General features: G+C 41.8%; 1 protein-coding gene across 1 annotated transcript in view; it reads right to left on the bottom strand.

Moving 5' to 3' along the window:
* The window catches only part of LOC124266231 (UDP-glucose 6-dehydrogenase-like), a 60,151-nt gene that overhangs the window by 19,804 nt on the left and 22,864 nt on the right, over positions 1–17,483 (bottom strand). Inside the window, 6 exon segments of the mRNA XM_046701048.1 lie at positions 12,322–12,400; positions 12,402–12,470; positions 13,309–13,506; positions 14,528–14,692; positions 15,607–15,744; positions 16,533–16,704. Of these exon segments, the coding sequence (XP_046557004.1) occupies positions 12,322–12,400; positions 12,402–12,470; positions 13,309–13,506; positions 14,528–14,692; positions 15,607–15,744; positions 16,533–16,704 (821 nt within the window).

Genomic DNA, 17,483 nt, shown 5'->3' with positions numbered 1-17,483 from the left:
AGTTATGAAATCAAAATGTTAATCAGGAGAGATTAGACTCTCCAACACAGGTTAGCTCCAGCCCTCAGACTCTCTGTGGCCACCTCATGTTATTCCATTCTTGTAAATAAAACTGTAATTAGCTTCTTGGGACTTGGGACTATTTCCTGAGCTAATGGGCGATCTTTTTTGTTGCTAGGGGAGATAACTTTCCTTTTGAAATGATATAAGAGACGGTCCAACTTCTCGCTTTCGGTCTGGTTCCAGACTGAATGTGCACAGCGACAACTTGCTACATGTAAAGACAGAGCCCAGCTTTCGCGTTGCCCTGCTGCACCATCATTGAAAAAATGACCGTTTATCACGAAAAACCTTTAACTGACACACATTTCGTGTTGATTTTTAGTCTAGAAAAGCATTGTTTGTTTAATTTCCAAGTGCAATATGAATTGCCATTATAGAAGATAACGGGGAAAACGCCATGAATAATTGGTATATTGTAATGGCATTTCCTATGACAGAACAGGAGACAGTGTAAGTCTCGGGTGTCATAGCATCTATGAAATAATGAAAACTCATTTTATATATCATCCCTTATGATATTTCCAACGACAATTCTTCAACTATTGCCACATTCAAATTTTACAAATAGTTCTCTACCACTGACCTCAATGTAATACAATCGGAGAAGCATCTTCAACCAATGGGTATCCCTTGGAAGGCCTTTATCGCCAATTTGTAATTATTACATATCCCTGACAATTGAAGACATTCTGTGTAGAATGTAACATTTAGTTATAAATATTTAAATTACGTTTTGATCAGCAGTTCCTCACACATCTGATTTTATTTTGTTTTTAAATTCTGACACTGTTTCTGATGCATACTTAATGTACCATACACCTTTTATCCAAGCAGTCAGTTGCAGCAGAAATACCAGTCATCATAGTTTGAAATAAAAGATTTATCCCTTATAAAATATGTCCATCAGTCAGTGCTGTGAGTCATTTTATATGTTAATTCATTGATCCATTTCTTACAAACGTTTAACACCATTAAAAGTTCTTAAAATAAATCGTCATTTACAGAGATTTGTCTCAACAAACAACAGATCATTCTGACCACCGAAGAGTATGATAGATTTACATGACATTTGTAAAGTAATGTTAAAGTACACACGCACCATCATACAAAAATATCAGATAAAATTACAACATTGTACAGTGCAGATATCTATTGATGTAAAGTGGAAAAAGATACTGACTTTATTAATTTATTAGTGTTAGAATTTGAAAAATCAGTGTACTGCAAGGAAACATAAAAAGCAAACATTATGTTGACAAAATACTTCCCTTGACAGACCATATACTAACTCGCTATAGATTTATATTCTGATTTTCATTCAACAGTTCTCAAAGAAAACTTTAGGTTATGTCTGTTTGTAAGGAATTAACATAGAAAAGGTTTAAAATCAATGTTTTTGCTGACTTAAATTCGATTTTGTAACCCCACAATCATTCCATGTAGATATGTTTATGCATTTATTTATATTTTTACAAATTTAACAGATAATACTTATGTACAATGACTGAATAAAGTCATGCATGTGTAAAGTAATATTAAAGTACACACGCACCATCATTCAAAAATATCAGATAAAATTACAACATTGTACAGTGCAGATATCTATTGATGTAAAGTGGAAAACGATACTGACTTTATTAATTTATTAGTGTTAGAATTTGAAAAATCAGTGTACTGCAAGGAAACATAAAAAGCTATGTCTAAAAGATAAAGTATGAGCTTTTTCATGACTATTATAATCATCTGATTACTGTGACTCAACCCAACAAAAGTACTAGAATCTGTACTTTACTAAGAAAGTGTAATCCCAACAGATGTTACATTCAATTTTATAAATGAATATTTTGATATTGTTTCCTTCTATCCAAAATTTACAACATAACATATTAATATATATCCTTATTCAGGATAATTAAAATACAGTCATTGTAGAACTTTGCAATATATATATACCCACCATTTGTCCATACAGTCATTTTATTTATCATGCACCATAAACCCTTACTGATACAAAAATGTAATTTTTCAAGTAAAATTGATATTTTTATAATTATTATACTGATTCATGATCTTTTGCTTATCTCCCTTTCCTTTTCGAATGGTAGTGGAACACTTGAATCCCTTGAAGTTGCCGAAGCGGACGTAAAAATACACTCACCCACGAGTTACCTCCCTTTTGCCCTTTTGCCGCGCAAACAGTCATGTGACCAGCCTTACTTGTCACTCTCTCCTGATTTTCTGCCCATGCACTTGGATCTGCTGTGAAATCCAAAGTGTCTCCAGCGGGGAGGTTGGGAGGGCTTCTCGTCATGAGTCAGGATAAGTATAAAAATATCAATTTTACTTGAAAAATTACATATTTTTTCTTATCCTGACTCATGATCTTTTGCTTATAGAATCCGACGGATTGGTGGTGGGTCAAGCCACTTCAGGGATTCATCAGCTGTCCTTAGATACGTCCTGTAGCCCCCTCATGGGAACTGCGAAACAGCATTTCCGTGATCCTATTCTTCCAACTTCCGTTATAACTCGGGGGGACCACTTTCTTGTCTTACTTCAGTCTCAGACAAGTTGAATCATGTTGATTCATGTGGCTACAGATAAACTAGTATCTTCTTATTACTAGGTATCTCATAACAACCCATAGATTATGATAAGATCTTTATCATAAGTGAGTTGCGACCCCTTCACGTACAGGTAAGATCTTTACCCGTACAGGGTCTTTAGTCACTCATGCTAGCCTAGTCCTAGACTGTGCGCATGGACTTTCAAACTAATACTTTTTCCTCAGCAAAAGTTATCAACAAGTCAAGGTAAAAAGGGTGAGATTTTCCAACTCAGAGCCTTTGAGGAACCATTAGCTGCTGTGCTACAACGAGAGGCCCAAATTGGTGAATGCCTGAGACGTCTTCAGTGGCTATGTCTCGGAGGTAGTGGTTGGCAAACACCGTGTCCGACTTCCAAAAGCAGCCCTCCATAATTGCTGGTATAGAGCAATTTCCGTGCAGAGCCAGTGTTGACGCCAGTGCTCTGACTTAGGTGTGGGTTGGAAGCTCTAGGAGGTTCTAGTCCTGCTGCTTTATAGGCTCTCAATATGGCCCGGCTCTCATCCAGAGCGATATGGTCGTTCTTGAGACTTCTGCTGATGTCTCTGTTGATAATGGGATGAACAGGCTTGAATTTTTGTCTCCTTGTCTCAGTCTTTTGAAGATATATCTTCAGGGCTCTGGCCGGACACAAGGATAGGTCTTCTATATCCTCTGGGCCGAGGATTGTAGATAGCGCTGGTACGTGGAAGTAGCTATCTGGCTGACCAGGTAGTTGGTTCTTGGCAATGAAGTCCCATCTAAGTCCTAGATGAACTGCAGCATGTTGCCCCCTGTCGAATCTGGTTCGACCAAAGTCCAGCGCATGTATCTCTGATATTCGAGCTGCCGTGGCTAGCGCAAGCAGGAACAGAGTCTTCTGTGTCAGTAGCTCGAGGGTAGTCTGGTCTAGAGGTTCGTAGGCTTCACTCTTAAGATGACATAGAATTACATTCAGATCCCAGGCCGGAGCTCTGAACTTCTTTTGCTGGTCCTCCAGCTTAAAAGATCTCAGCAGAGCAAGTAATTCTGGTACTTTCGTCAACTTGATGCCTGTTTTCATGGTAATCACTGTACTGATGGCGGTGAGGTATGTAGATAATGTCGAACCTTTCAGATGTCTGGTCTGTCTTAGATGACACAATATTCCACCAATTGAGGATGAGTAGCTTTCATTGCAGTGAAGCCTTTCCGCCTTCAGCCATTTGTCATCATACAGGTTACGAGTAGATCTGCGTAATGCTGCGTTACTGCCTTGGCTGCCCTGGCGGAGTATCCTCATGTTTTGATATGGTCCACACATGTAACTGGAACACTGTCGGGTTCCCGTGGACTTGATTGGTGTGCGGATGTATGAGTAGGTTCGGCCAATCTGGTAACTTGATTCCTGGACTTCCGCGATCTTCTATTAGGTCTAGGAACCATACTCTCGCTGGCCAGTATGGTGCGACCAAAGTCAGTTGTAGCGCCTGTGTCTGTTTGATCTTCAACAGTACTTCCGGAAGTAATATCGGGGGTGGAAACGCGTAAGTGTTTAGTCCTTCCCAAGATATGCTCAGTGCATCTGTTGCCCAGGCTTGAGGATCTGGAACTGGTGAGACAAACGTCTGTAGTTGTTTGTTCAACTTAGTGGCAAACAGGTCTATGCAAGTGGATCCTATTTCCCTTATGACGAACGCTTCTGGATGGAGCATCCATTCCGTAGGTGACGGGTGCAGTGGTCGGGAGAGAGCGTCTGCAAGTATGTTCTTGGCACAACTGGAATATGAGCTGTAGCAGGCTTGGAGACCTTGTGGATCCTTGCCGATTTATGGAGAATGCTACTGTAGAGTTGTCCGTGTGGACCATCAGCATTCTGTCGTTCAGCGAGCTCGACCATAGTTGTAAGGCGTTGATCACAGCTTTCATCTCCAGCGGATTGATGTGAAGATGCTGCTCTGTTTTGGACCACCTTCCTGATGCAACTTAATTGTTGAGATGCGCACCCCAGCCCTGCATCGAGGCATCTATGTAGAGATGTGTGTTGAAGGCCGGCTCTTGTAAATAGGTCCCTCCGCAAACGTTTGACCTGTGCGTCCACCACAGTAGATACCTCTTTAGGTTGTCTGGCAGCAAGATAGGGTCGACGCTGTCTAGATGTTTTGTCAGGAACCGTTGCAGCGGTCTTAGTTGTAACCTTCCTGTGCGAGTCAAGTCCTGCGCCGTGGTTAGTAGACCGAGTAGAACTTGCCATGATCGTAGTGTTAACGGAGAGATGACTGCTAGTGGAATCATGGCTTGTATCTTGACCCAACGATCTTCTGGGACGACAATACGATTCTGTGTTGTGATAAACCTTATCCCCAGAAATTTGCAGATCTTGTTTTGGTTCCAACTCTGACTTCATAAGGTTCAACAGCCATCCTAGTTGAGTGAGCAACTTGATCGTGAAGTTCAGCTGTAGTCTGAGTTGACTGGCATCTTGGTGAACCTGAATTCCGTCGTCCAAGTAGAAGGCATTGCGTAGGCCTCGATGATGTAGATATGCGACTATAGGCTTGGTTACTCGTGTGAATAGCCACGGAGCCGAAGATATTCCAAATGGTAGGACGTTCCATTGGAAGTGCTGCCCTCTGAATAGGAATCGTAGATACTTTCTTGATTCCGGATGTATGGCGATGTGTAGATACGCATCCTGCAGGTCTGTGCTGGCCATATAATCTGCTGGACGGACGAGTAGTTGAGGTAGGTGGATCATTCTGAACCTCTCTGGTTTCAGTAGATAGTCTTTGTTGAATTTGAGCATGTTGTAAATCAGTCTGAACTTCTCCTTGGAGTTCTTCTTGGGTACTAGAAAAATTGGGGAATAGAAGCCTGGAGTGAGATGATGCTGATCAATTATCTCTACCGCATCCTTCATAAGTAGTGAGTCGATGGCTTCTTGTAGTTTGTCTGCCTGTTCCTCTGCAAAGTCGAAGACCATCGGGGTGAGGGTTAGCGGAGGTGTGGTCTTGAGTTGTACTCTGTATCCTCCTCCTAGTACTTGGGAGACGTAGCTGCATCCTCTATTTGTCCTCCAAAGATAGTAGGCGCCTCCCATGGAGCTCTCAGTAGCCGTTGAATCGGTGTCCTCCCATTTGTGAGAACTCCAGTTGTGAGACACATTAATTAATGGTTCAGTGCACATAGGTGGTGTTTCCACATCCCTACAATGAAAGTGGGATCAGCCCAGTTGTTGTACCCACAGGAGTCATTGATGAAATAGATTATCAAAGATTCTATTTACACAGAAGAAATAGACTATTATGAAGTTTGGAAGTCATTTTGGTTTAAATATATTTTATTATTATTTATGAAAATGAATTGGGATTGGTGAAGTATTATTTTCCTGAGAAAATTTGAAGCATTGTGTCTTGATATAATCGTGGACAGATTCAACTATTTCCTTGTTTACGCAAGGAGTAAATTCTTTGTTTCCGTTCAAAATGGTATCCAGGTTATAATGGGGCCCGGACGCATCATACCAAAAAGACGTTTAAATATGGTACTTGTTGGTCCCTGCCTGGCGGTCGGCATTAATGGGTACAACAAGGACTGGTCCGCTCGGAGTCAGTTTAATGTGTCTGAGTTGGGTATTCATGCTTCACTGCGGCATGGTATCTCAGTGGGCTAGCACTATAACACCAGCTTCAGTCTGGGCTTGTACAAGCAGCCGCACACACACACACGCATGCACGTCGTCATATGAGCGAAATATTCTCAAGCACGACGTTAAACCCAATTTCACTTCACTTCACTTATAATGGGGAGTGACGGGTAAAAAGGATTTGGCATAAGAGGCAGTTCGACTGTAAACTTGTATTTCAGAGTTATTTCTTAAACTATATCTTGTAGTTTCGGAGAAGGATGTAAATCTGAGTAGGTAAATTAATTTCTCTTTCAAATGATCACGAAGTTACCTACACAAAGTGTATGTTAATCAATTTATCTTAGTAAGTTTCATTAAGACTTCCACAAGATTCAGTTACATAGCAAATCAGTAATTAGCTAGGGTTAATCCATTCTATCAGACAGGGGAGTATGGTGTGTTTTCTTTGTTAATTACCTACTCCACTGTCTCATAACTGGGAGTCTCACAATTGGGAGTTCTCACAAATGGGAGTAGACCGTTGAATCTATCACTCCATGAACAGGATGCAAGTAGCCCTTGTCTGCGTAGTAAAGTGAGACCTGCAGATATAGATGCCAGATGGTCCGATAAAAAAGTATTGGTCCTTCTTCTGAGTTATGAGGGCCGAATATATCATTCTATCCTCTTCCGAACTTGAGTTCTGGAATTTATTGCTCAATGCTTCATTGATGGCTCTGGACCTGGCCAACCCAAAGAAGGATCTCCTTGTAGCAGTATCAAGTTGAGATAACTTTTTATCTTCCACTTTATACATCTGACCTGACCTGAGAACGATCTGCTGATTCCACCGCCTCGCTTCAAACGGCCATTTCGCGATTCATTATTGCAATAAAAGCAGTCATGGCTATCCCCGGTATCACTGAATCACGGAACAAATATTTCAGGACATAACACTTGATATATCATTGTAAATGGGGAAAGATATACTGTCCATGCACAAGCGTGAACGTTACCGGTGAAGGTGAAGGCTATACTGGTTAACTGTCTCTATCTGTAATAGTAACTTGTACAGCTCCTATCGCGCACACGACATGCGCTGTCAGTTGAAGGTTGGACCGTCCAGATCAGCGCACCTGGCAGATTAGTGAAGGGAAGATGATTCAAAAAGGTCGTCCATTTCCCACAACCATCACGCCATTTAGAAGGGGTTTCAACAGAAACCTCATTGGAAACCTTACACTGCAACCATGATAGTATGCTGGTAGTAGTGGTATGTTGATGGTAGTGGTAGTAGTGGTAAGTTGGTGGTAGTAGTGGTATGCTGGTGGTAGTATGTGGTATGCTGGTTAGTAGTGTGGTATGCTGGTGGTAGTAGTAGTGGTGGTAGTGGTATGTAGTGGTGGTGGTAGTAGTGGTATGTTGCTGTTAGCAGTGGTGGTATGTTGGTGGTAGTAGTGGTATGCTGGTGGTAGTAGTGGTATGTTGCTGTTAGCAGTGGTATGCTGGTGGTAGTGGTATGCTGGTGGTAGTAGTGGTATGTTGCTGTGGTATGCAGTGGTGGTAGTGGTAGTGGTATGTTGGTGGTAGTAGTGGTATGCTGGTTAGTAGTGGTATGCTGTAGTGGTAGTAGTGGTATGCTGGTGGTGGTAGGTGGTATGCTGGTATGCTGGTGGTAGGTAGTGGTGGTATGCTGGTGGTAGTAGTGGTATGCTGATGGTAGTAGTGGTATGGTGGTAGTAGTGGTATGTTGGTGGTAGTAGTGGTATGTTGGTGGTGGTAGTGGTATGTTGGTGGTAGTAGTGGTATGTTGGTGGAAGTAATGGTATGTTGGTGGTAGTAGTGGTATGTTGGTGGTAGTAGTGGTATGTTGCTGGTAGTAGTAGTGGTATGCTGGTGGTTGGTGGTAGTAGTGGTATGTTGGTGGTAGTAGTGGTATGTTGGTGGTAGTAGTGGTATGCTGGTGGTAGTAGTGGTATGCTGGGTGGTAGTAGTGGTATGTGGTATGTAGTGGTAGTGTTGTATGGTAGTAGTGGTATGCTGCTGGTGGTAGTAGTGGTATGCTGGTGGTAGTAGTGGTATGCTGGTGGTAGTAGTGGTATGCTGGTGGTAGTAGTGGTATGTTGGTGGTAGTAGTGGTATGCTGGTGGTAGTAGTGGTATGCTGGTGGTAGTAGTTGGTGGTATGCTGGTGGTAGTAGTGGTATGCTGGTGGTAGTAGTGGTATGCTGGTGGTAGTAGTGGTATGCTGGTGGTAGTAGTGGTATGTTGGTGGTAGTAGTGGTATGCTGGTAGTAGTGGTATGTTGGTGGTAGTAGTGGTATGTTGGTGGTAGTAGTGGTATGCTGGTGGTAGTAGTGGTATGCTGGTAGGTATGCTGGTGGTAGTAGTGGTATGGTAGTGGTGGTATGCTGGTGGTAGTAGTGGTATGCTGGTGGTAGTAGTGGTATGTTGGTGGTAGTAGTGGTATGTTGGTGGTAGTAGTGGTATGCTGGTGGTAGTAGTAGTGGTATGTTGGTGGTAGTAGTGGTATGCTGGTGGTAGTAGTGGTATGCTGGTGGTTGCTGGTGGTGGTGGTAGTGGTATGCTGGTGGTAGTAGTGGTATGCTGGTGGTATGCTGGTGGTAGTAGTTGTATGTTGGTGGTATGCTGGTGGTAGTAGTGGTATGCTGGTGGTAGTAGTGGTATGCTGGTGGTAGTAGTGGTATGCTGGTGGTAGTAGTGGTATGCTGGTGGTATGGTGGTAGTAGTGGTATGCTGGTGGTAGTGGTGGTATGGTATGCTGGTGGTAGTAGTAGTGGTATGCTGGTGGTAGTAGTGGTATGCTGGTGGTAGTAGTGGTAGTATGGTGGTATGCTGGTGGTATGCTGGTGGTAGTAGTGGTATGCTGGTAGTAGTGGTATGCTGGTGGTAGTAGTGGTGGTATGCTGGTGGTAGTGGTGGTATGCTGGTGGTAGTAGTGGTATGTTGGTGGTAGTAGTGGTAGTAGTGGTAGTAGTGGTATGCTGGTGGTAGTAGTGGTATGCTGGTGGTAGTAGTGGTATGTTGGTGGTAGTAGTGGTATGCTGGTGGTAGTAGTTGTATGTTGGTGGTATGCTGGTGGTAGTAGTGGTATTTGGTGGTGGTATGCTGGTGGTATGTGGTAGTGGTATGCTGGTAGTGGTGGTATGCTAGTAGTAGTGGTAGGTAGTAGTGGTATGCTGGTGGTAGTAGTGGTATTTTGGTGGTGGTAGTGGCTGGTGGTAGTAGTGGTATGCTGGTGGTATGCTGGTGGTAGGTATGCTGGTGGTATGTTGGTGGTAGTGTTGTATTTTGCTGGTATGCTGGTGGTAGTAGTGCTATGCTGCTGGTGCAGTGGTATACACAATACCTTACATGAAAATGTTGAAAGACAGGATACTGACATACCCCCTGCAAGGAAACTGCTTGGTAGTATGCATAAAACATCCATACACATCTACCAGAAAGCAATACAAATAAACAGCACCACTAGCATGCCGTTCCACATCCCAACAGTGTACTACCCCCACTTACCATCGACAACCACCCAACCTCTACAAATACATCATACCATACTTGGGCCAATGCTGCTCTATGACCTACATTTACAACCTGCAGAAACCTGGACCAATGCTGCTGTGTAACCTACATTTACAACCTGCAGAAACCTGGACCAATGCTGTTGTATGACCTACCTTCACAACCTGCAGACACCTGGGCCAATGCTGTTGTATGACCTACCTTCACAACCTGCAGAAACCTGGGCCAATGCTGTTGTGTGACCTACCTTCACAACCTGCAGAAACCTGGACCAATGCTGTTGTATGACCTACCTTCACAGTCTGCATGATATTGGGCCAATACTGTTGTGTGACCTACCTTCACAGTCTGCAGAAACTTGGACCAATGCTGTTGTATGACCTACCTTCACAGTCTGCAGAAACCTGGACCAATGCTGTTGTATGTTGTCGGCAGAAACCTGACCAATGCTGCTGTATGAGCTACCTTCACAGTCTGCAGAAACCTGGACCAATGCTGTTGTATGACCTACTTTCACAGTCTGCAGAAACCTGGACCAATGCTGTTGTGTGACCTACCTTCACAGTCTGCAGAAACCTGGACCAATGCTGTTGTATGACCTACTTTCACAGTCTGCAGAAACCTGGACCAATGCTGTTGTATGACCTCACAGTCTGCAGAAACCTGGACCAATGCAGTACTGTCGGCAGAAACCTGGACCAATGCTGTTGTATGACCTACTTTCACAGTCTGCAGAAACCTGGACCAATGCTGTTGTATGACCTACTTTCACAGTCTGCAGAAACTTGGACCAATGCTGTTGTATGACCTACTTTCACAGTCGGCAGAAACCTGGACCAATGCTGTTGTATGACCTACTTTCACAGTCTGCAGAAACCTGGACCAATGCTGTTGTATGACCTACTTTCACAGTCGGCAGAAACCTGGACCAATGCTGTTGTATGACCTACCTTCACAGTCTGCATGATATTGGGCCAATACTGTTGTGTGACCTACCTTAACAGTCTGCAGAAACCTGGACCAATGCTGTTGTATGACCTACCTTCACAAGCTCAGCAGGTGTTTCCATTTTCTTTCATAATCCATTTGAAGTAATTTTCTAATCCATGTTACTTTCAAAGCATCTATATATGTCAATCATTTAAAGCCCACCCTCAAGAATTGGTCTACGAACTTAACTATTGTCCTTTTAAATTTATCAGGTGTAAAACCAAAAAACCAAATATTAAATTTTTAAGAAAACCCCCAAGTGGGTTGGTCAGAGTGAGAAGCAAGGATTTGATTATAGCAATTTTTCATAGGGGACTTACAGTTCTTTTCATCCATCAATTAACTATTTCTTCAATTTCATATATCTTACTTTCATAATTGAGTTTGATCATTTTGTTGATATCAACCGAAAAGATTATACCCAAAATCCTATAACTTCTGGGTTCCAATGTTGGTTTAAATCTAATCTGAATTTAACATTACTATTTCTACAACTTCCTATCCAAACAACTTCTGATTTATTATAGTTAATCTCAAGTCCTGAGATTTGTGCATAGAAATCTGACATGTCAATGACCCCTTCAAAAGATTTCTTTGAGCCATTGAGAATAAATTCAGTGTCATCTGCATATTGAGCAATCAGTTATTCTTTAATATTCACCACTATACCCATGGTATTTTCATTTTTCGAATAAGAGCTGATAATATTTCTGCACATATTAAGAAAATATATGGCTGCAAAGGGTCTCCTTGTCTACAGCCACGGAGGATGGGTATCGAGGGAGGCATTTTTCTATTTATAGACAAACTTGACAAAATACCTTCATAAAGTATGGAAACCCATTCAATAATGCCATCACCAAAGCCAAAACATTTCAATGTTTTATAAATAAAGACCAAGCGACTGAATTGAAAACCTTCTCAAAATCTACAAGTCGCAGCATACCTGGCATTGGCTTGGATTCTGTATGTTGAAGAAGGTCGTAAATCATACGAATATTATCTCCAGTATATCTATCGAACATAAATCCTGTTTGATCTTCATTAATGATATTGTGGAGGACTTTTTCTAATCTATCTGCAATGACTGAGGATAAAAGTTTGTATGTTGAGTTCAACAGGGTAATTGGAAGCCAGTTTTTAAGAAATAATTTTGGTTTATCACCTTTTGGGATGCGTGTTATTATGCCTTGTTTCTGAGTAATAGACAGATGGCCAGTTTCAAGGCTGTAGCTTGAAGATCTGGACAGAACGTCACCAAGGTCAAGCCAGAAAAACTTAAAGAATTCATAAGTAATTCTGAGCCTGTTCTCTTGTTATTTTTGTATTTTTTTAATGCCGTTATAAGTTCAACCTTAGTAATAGGTCCATCAATGCTGTTTGGATTCTCAATCTTACATATGTCATGATCTCTAAACAAATTATTAAGTCCTATATCTTTCACTAGGTGCTCTCTGGATGAGTACAAATCTTCATAGAACCTGCAGAAACCTACTAACCTCTATGACCTTTGGCCTGAATCTATTGACTGACTTACCTATGCTAGCCTGCAGGAACTTGGGCCCGATTCTGCTGTCTGTTCCAATGGCATTTGCCACTTCAGAAACATCTGCCCCCTGTTGCTTCACATACAGCTGACATGGCATTGATGCTGGAGATCCTCTGTGCCAGGAATGCATTGGCTGCCTTGAAATAACAATTTTGAAGTCATCAGGAACGGATAACTTCTTTGAGTGGCATTTTAGAAGTTGGGAAGTACAATATAGAACAAACTTTATGGATAACAAGAATCTGTATCGAAACGTCACACACACGAATAAAAAGAAGTTGTTATCCATAAAGTGTGTTTTATATCAGGAACGGAATTTAAATATATATCTGCCTTCCCATTATCCCATGTCCGAGGATTATCTACTGAGCTCAAACCCTCTATCCCACCTGCTTAGTAACTTTTAACCTAAATGTTTGAACATACAATCTAATCACTAGTTTTAACCTGTAAGCATTGTTATCACAGTTACAGATTTTTGTCTCAGAACAGGGTGCACTGAAATATCTATTTTACTCTTATATATGGCCAAAATATGTCAGTTTTCTGTCTGTACTCCTGAAATGAGGACCCGTAATCTTTGGTGAGTTATAGCATCAACGAAAGGTCACCAGCCCCAATGTATGATGGTTTCTTTATGTCATCCACTGAGCAGGAATGATACCTGGGTGAGTGCTGCATTAAACAACAAACCAACCAACAATCAAACCATGACACTTTGAATCTGTATATGGAAATGTTTCTCATGGCAGAAAACATACTGATAGTGACACACATAAAAGGTCAGAATTCATGGATGTCAACGTATTTATCATGAGGAACACAATGTTTAGCAGTATATTCCTGAAGGAATAAGAATCTACTCCAAAATGTTGTGTTCCTCATAATAAAGAAGCTGTCGTCCATTAATTCTCACCGATAATGTGTATCACTTCTAAATGTCAAAGACCCAAGATACTGTAAATACGGACTAACCAGTTTCGACAGCTCCGAGGACCAGGTGTTCATAGTGATGATCTGTTCCCGAGGTACCCAGTGCTCGTAAATCCAGCACAGGCCATTAATGGCCTCCCTCCCATCTGGGGTCTCCTCTCCACCAATCAGCACACGGTCTGGATTAAGGAGATCCTTGATAGCTGTACCCTCTGCCAGGAACTCTGGGTTAGACAATACCTGCAACAGACAGAAAGACCATATCACATTTCTGATCAAGGTGTCTTGAGCAAACTTGGTAGTCCACAAGGTGATTGTCAGACCAACTGACTACTTTAAACAAAGATGGCAACCTGGCAACCATGTTGAAATTCCTGGTTTACTACCTTGGAAAAAATGTGAATCTTCTTACAGCACCAACCATCTACACAAAGTTAACAACAGTCATCAGAAGATGACATATCCCCCCCCCCCACACACACACACACACATACTTGAAAGGAAGAAATCATCTGACAGTTACTTAAAGTCCAGCTTAATGTCTATTTAGACTAAGTCCAAATTGTTTCCATGGAAACTAGGAATAGTGAAAATGACAAAAATCTGTAAATAGCAAAAGGCACCACTTCAAGATCTGTCTCATATATCTGCCAAGTTCTGTTGAAAGATATTGAACAGTTTTCGAGTTATGCTCAGGAAACAAAATGATTACAGATGGATGGACGGACGGACGGACGGACGAGGCATCGACTATATCCCCCCCATTACATCCCGGGGGGATAAAAATGCAAACAGTTTAGGCCTTCCAACACCACTGTTGCTGACGATGGGCCAAGTGAGATACATATGAAAGGATGATACTGTATGTATAGAGACACTAAACGACCTTCCGTGTAATACCATTTTTATTAAACGAGTTAATGATTTGGTATTAAACGAGCGAAAGCGAGTTTGATACTAAATCTTTCACGAGTTTAATCAAAATGGTATTTCTAAGAAGCAAGTTTAGTATTCGGTTTATTACTCTCCAACATAAATTGATAGAAACTGCGGCGAAATTGCCTACAGTGTGATGACTCTCAGCTTTCCGTGAGTCAAGCAAGGTCTAGTATCATTGCGACAGCGGCATTAGCATTGTGACGTCATAACTGTGAACCATTATGACGTCATATGTCTAGCAATATTACACTAGTGTATTATTGCCGTAAAAATATTACACTGCAGTATCTTCCACGGGCGAGTAATATATCCAAATACTAACCTGGTACTTAACACCTTTCTTCACATTTGCCTTGAGGATATCTGTGATGCTCTCTGCCGCCTTGACCGGGACGGTGCTCTTCTCAACCACGATTTTGGAGCTATTGGCAACAGCAGCTATCCTTCTGGCAGCAGACTCTATGTACTTAAGGTCAGCAGCCCGGCCCTGCAAAACACTGTGGGTGTCAGGTGGACAGGGCAACTAGCATTGATGGGGAGTGTGAGTGAGTGAGTTTAGTTTTAACAATAATCATGCTGTTGATCACTGGATTCTCTGGTCCAGAATCGATTATTTACAAACCACCAGCAGATATTGCTGCATGGCGGTGTGTGTGTGTGTGTGTGTGTGTGTGTGTGTGTTTTAAAAACAACAAACAAATAAAGCAGCATTTCCTGACTACCGTATATGACCGTCTATAAGCCGAATTTTAAGAACCCAAAAATCAGTCTGTAGAAGGGGGTTGTCTTATCTATGGGTTACGCTTTCGTCAAACTTTTTTCCAGGGGTAAGAAAACAACATCGTATCACTTCGCGTGAACAAACAACAGAAGACGACTTTGTCAGTAGACGTCAAATTTGCAATTAAACATCACTAGACAAGATTATTTACCTTTTAAGTTCTAAGTTGTTTTTGCTGGGCATTGTATTATTTGCAGGGATTAAGATTACCGTGTGTATCTGAGTCGGAAATAGCAATCAGCTGTGCACATGTTTCCCAGGCGATCAAGTTCAAACATGCACAATAATATAATGGGACGAATTCTGACGCAGTCATCAGTAAAATATAATACAGAATACTATTATTTAACCCAAAGAAATATATCCTAGCATTGTGTAATTTTAATTACAGTTTTTGCTCTATAAATTAATTAAGATTAAGATTACCGTGTGTATTTGAGCCGGAAATAGCAATCAGCAGCAAACAAGTTCAAACATACGGTAATATAGCTGAACTGTCCTAATTAATAGAGTTTCACCTGAACAGCCCTGATTAACAGGGGTTTTAAGGGAATTTCCTGATGAATGGTGTCCCACTGATTTGATTTCAAAGATTACTGGTCCCTTGATTTCTGACTCACCTTGCCAATGCCATAGTTCTTGGTAGGTGTGTTGACACAAATAAAGATGAGCTCCGCCTCCTGGATGGCTTGGTCGATGTTGGTGGAGAACTTGAGGTTTCTGCCTCGACATTCCTGGATAACCTCGTACAATCTCGGCTGAAATACAGAAATAACACACGTTTCCCCTCTTGACAAATGCTTCTTTAAAACCCTCAAAATATCCCGTAAGCTATGTAGTTGTGGTGGGTGAGTGAGTAGGTGCCCGAGGGCTGGCTAAGGGGCGCGGTGGGCGAGCTGGCTAAGGCGCCAGGCTAGTGATCCAGTGAGGCTGAGGTGTCGGGATCGAGCCCACCTGTAACCGGGTGTAAAAACCTTGGAGTCAACTTTGTGCGCAGACTCTTTCAGTGTTGTCACAACCCCTAGTGTACAGTACACAACCCTGTGCACTTAAAAGAACCCACGAATCCGTTGGTATATGACCAGATGGTGGCCACATGAATACGTGCAAACACCTAGTTGCGGATACAGCAACGTGCAGTGAAGTTAGACAAAGTACTGTGACTATGTGTCCCAGTCCACCCAGCTGTGAATGGGTACCTCGTTTGGATGAGAAAGCCACAATAACTCAGTGCGCCTAGTGGCTGCAAGGGTTGCATACTCGGGAGTTGAGATTGATAACACGATGTGCCGTTGAGATTGACATCCAATGATCAAGGGAAACAATACCAGCGCCTTGAGCAAGCACTAGTTGCCTGGATAGGTGCGCTATATAAATATCGTATCGTATCGTAGGTGGTTGGGTAGGTAGATAGGAAGATAGGTAGGTAGGTAGATAGGTAGGTAGGCAGATAAAATTACTTGCTATTACCCACAAACATAAGGATTGAAAACCTGATTTGACATCACACTTTGGAACTGCAACAGTCTCAAACGTTTTCACTCACCTCAAAAATAGGCAGGTCATCAGAGTTCCACTGGTCAATTCTTTCCTGGCTCAGGTCAACGACCTCGACTTCCAGGTTCGGACACTTGTATGCGATGACCGCACATGATGGACCTCCCACATATCCGGCACCAATACAACAGATCTTCTTCAAGGGCATGTTATCCCACAAACTGAAAACAATATAAAACTCATATAATCTGGTCCAGGCATCACTACTACAAAAATTACAATAAAAAGATTTTAAGCTGGAAGGATGCTGGATAAGAACATAAGTTCTTGGCAACATACACTGATCATGAAAAGACAGGTAAATGGTTTGGGTGGTTAAGATTGTTTTGACCGCAAGTAATTCTATCACAATTGCATGAATTAATGCTCATGATATTTATCACTAGTTTGTCAAGTCCAGATTTCATTACCAAATAAATAATCAATCTGTCCAGACAATCCAGTGATCAACATCATGAGCATCGATCTACGCAATTGGGATCCAATGATATGTGTCAACCAAGTCAGCGAGCCTGACCACCCGATCCTGTTAGTCGCCTCTAATGACAAGCATGGGTTACTGGAGATCAATTCTGATCTGGATCTTCACGGGGGAGTTATATCAATAAACCCAGAAGGGTATAGGGGGGATGTAGACTGAAGGGGAGGAATGCTCACTACATGACCCCTGGATCCTCCAATACTGTATGTCTACTATATATAACATATCAAGATAACTTGACACTAATCTTACATATCTATGCCATATGTTACCATAGTAACAAAAATAAATTAGAAGAAACAATTTGTTACTGAGTTCTGAAAAAGTATCATGACACAAATTTAACTCATTTTCTCTTCATTCAGCTAATTCAGTGCGTTATTGAAATATCTGACACACATATAAATATCAATATATTTACACACTCATTTACAGGACAAAAACGTTAATGCATATGAG

The sequence above is a fragment of the Haliotis rubra genome, unplaced genomic scaffold (assembly GCF_003918875.1).
Source record: "Haliotis rubra isolate DU_JTF1 unplaced genomic scaffold, ASM391887v1 Scf124, whole genome shotgun sequence".
Taxonomy (NCBI): Eukaryota; Metazoa; Mollusca; class Gastropoda; order Lepetellida; family Haliotidae; genus Haliotis; species Haliotis rubra.
Note: the sequence above shows the minus strand (reverse complement) of the source record. Positions and strands in the feature narration are given on the sequence as shown.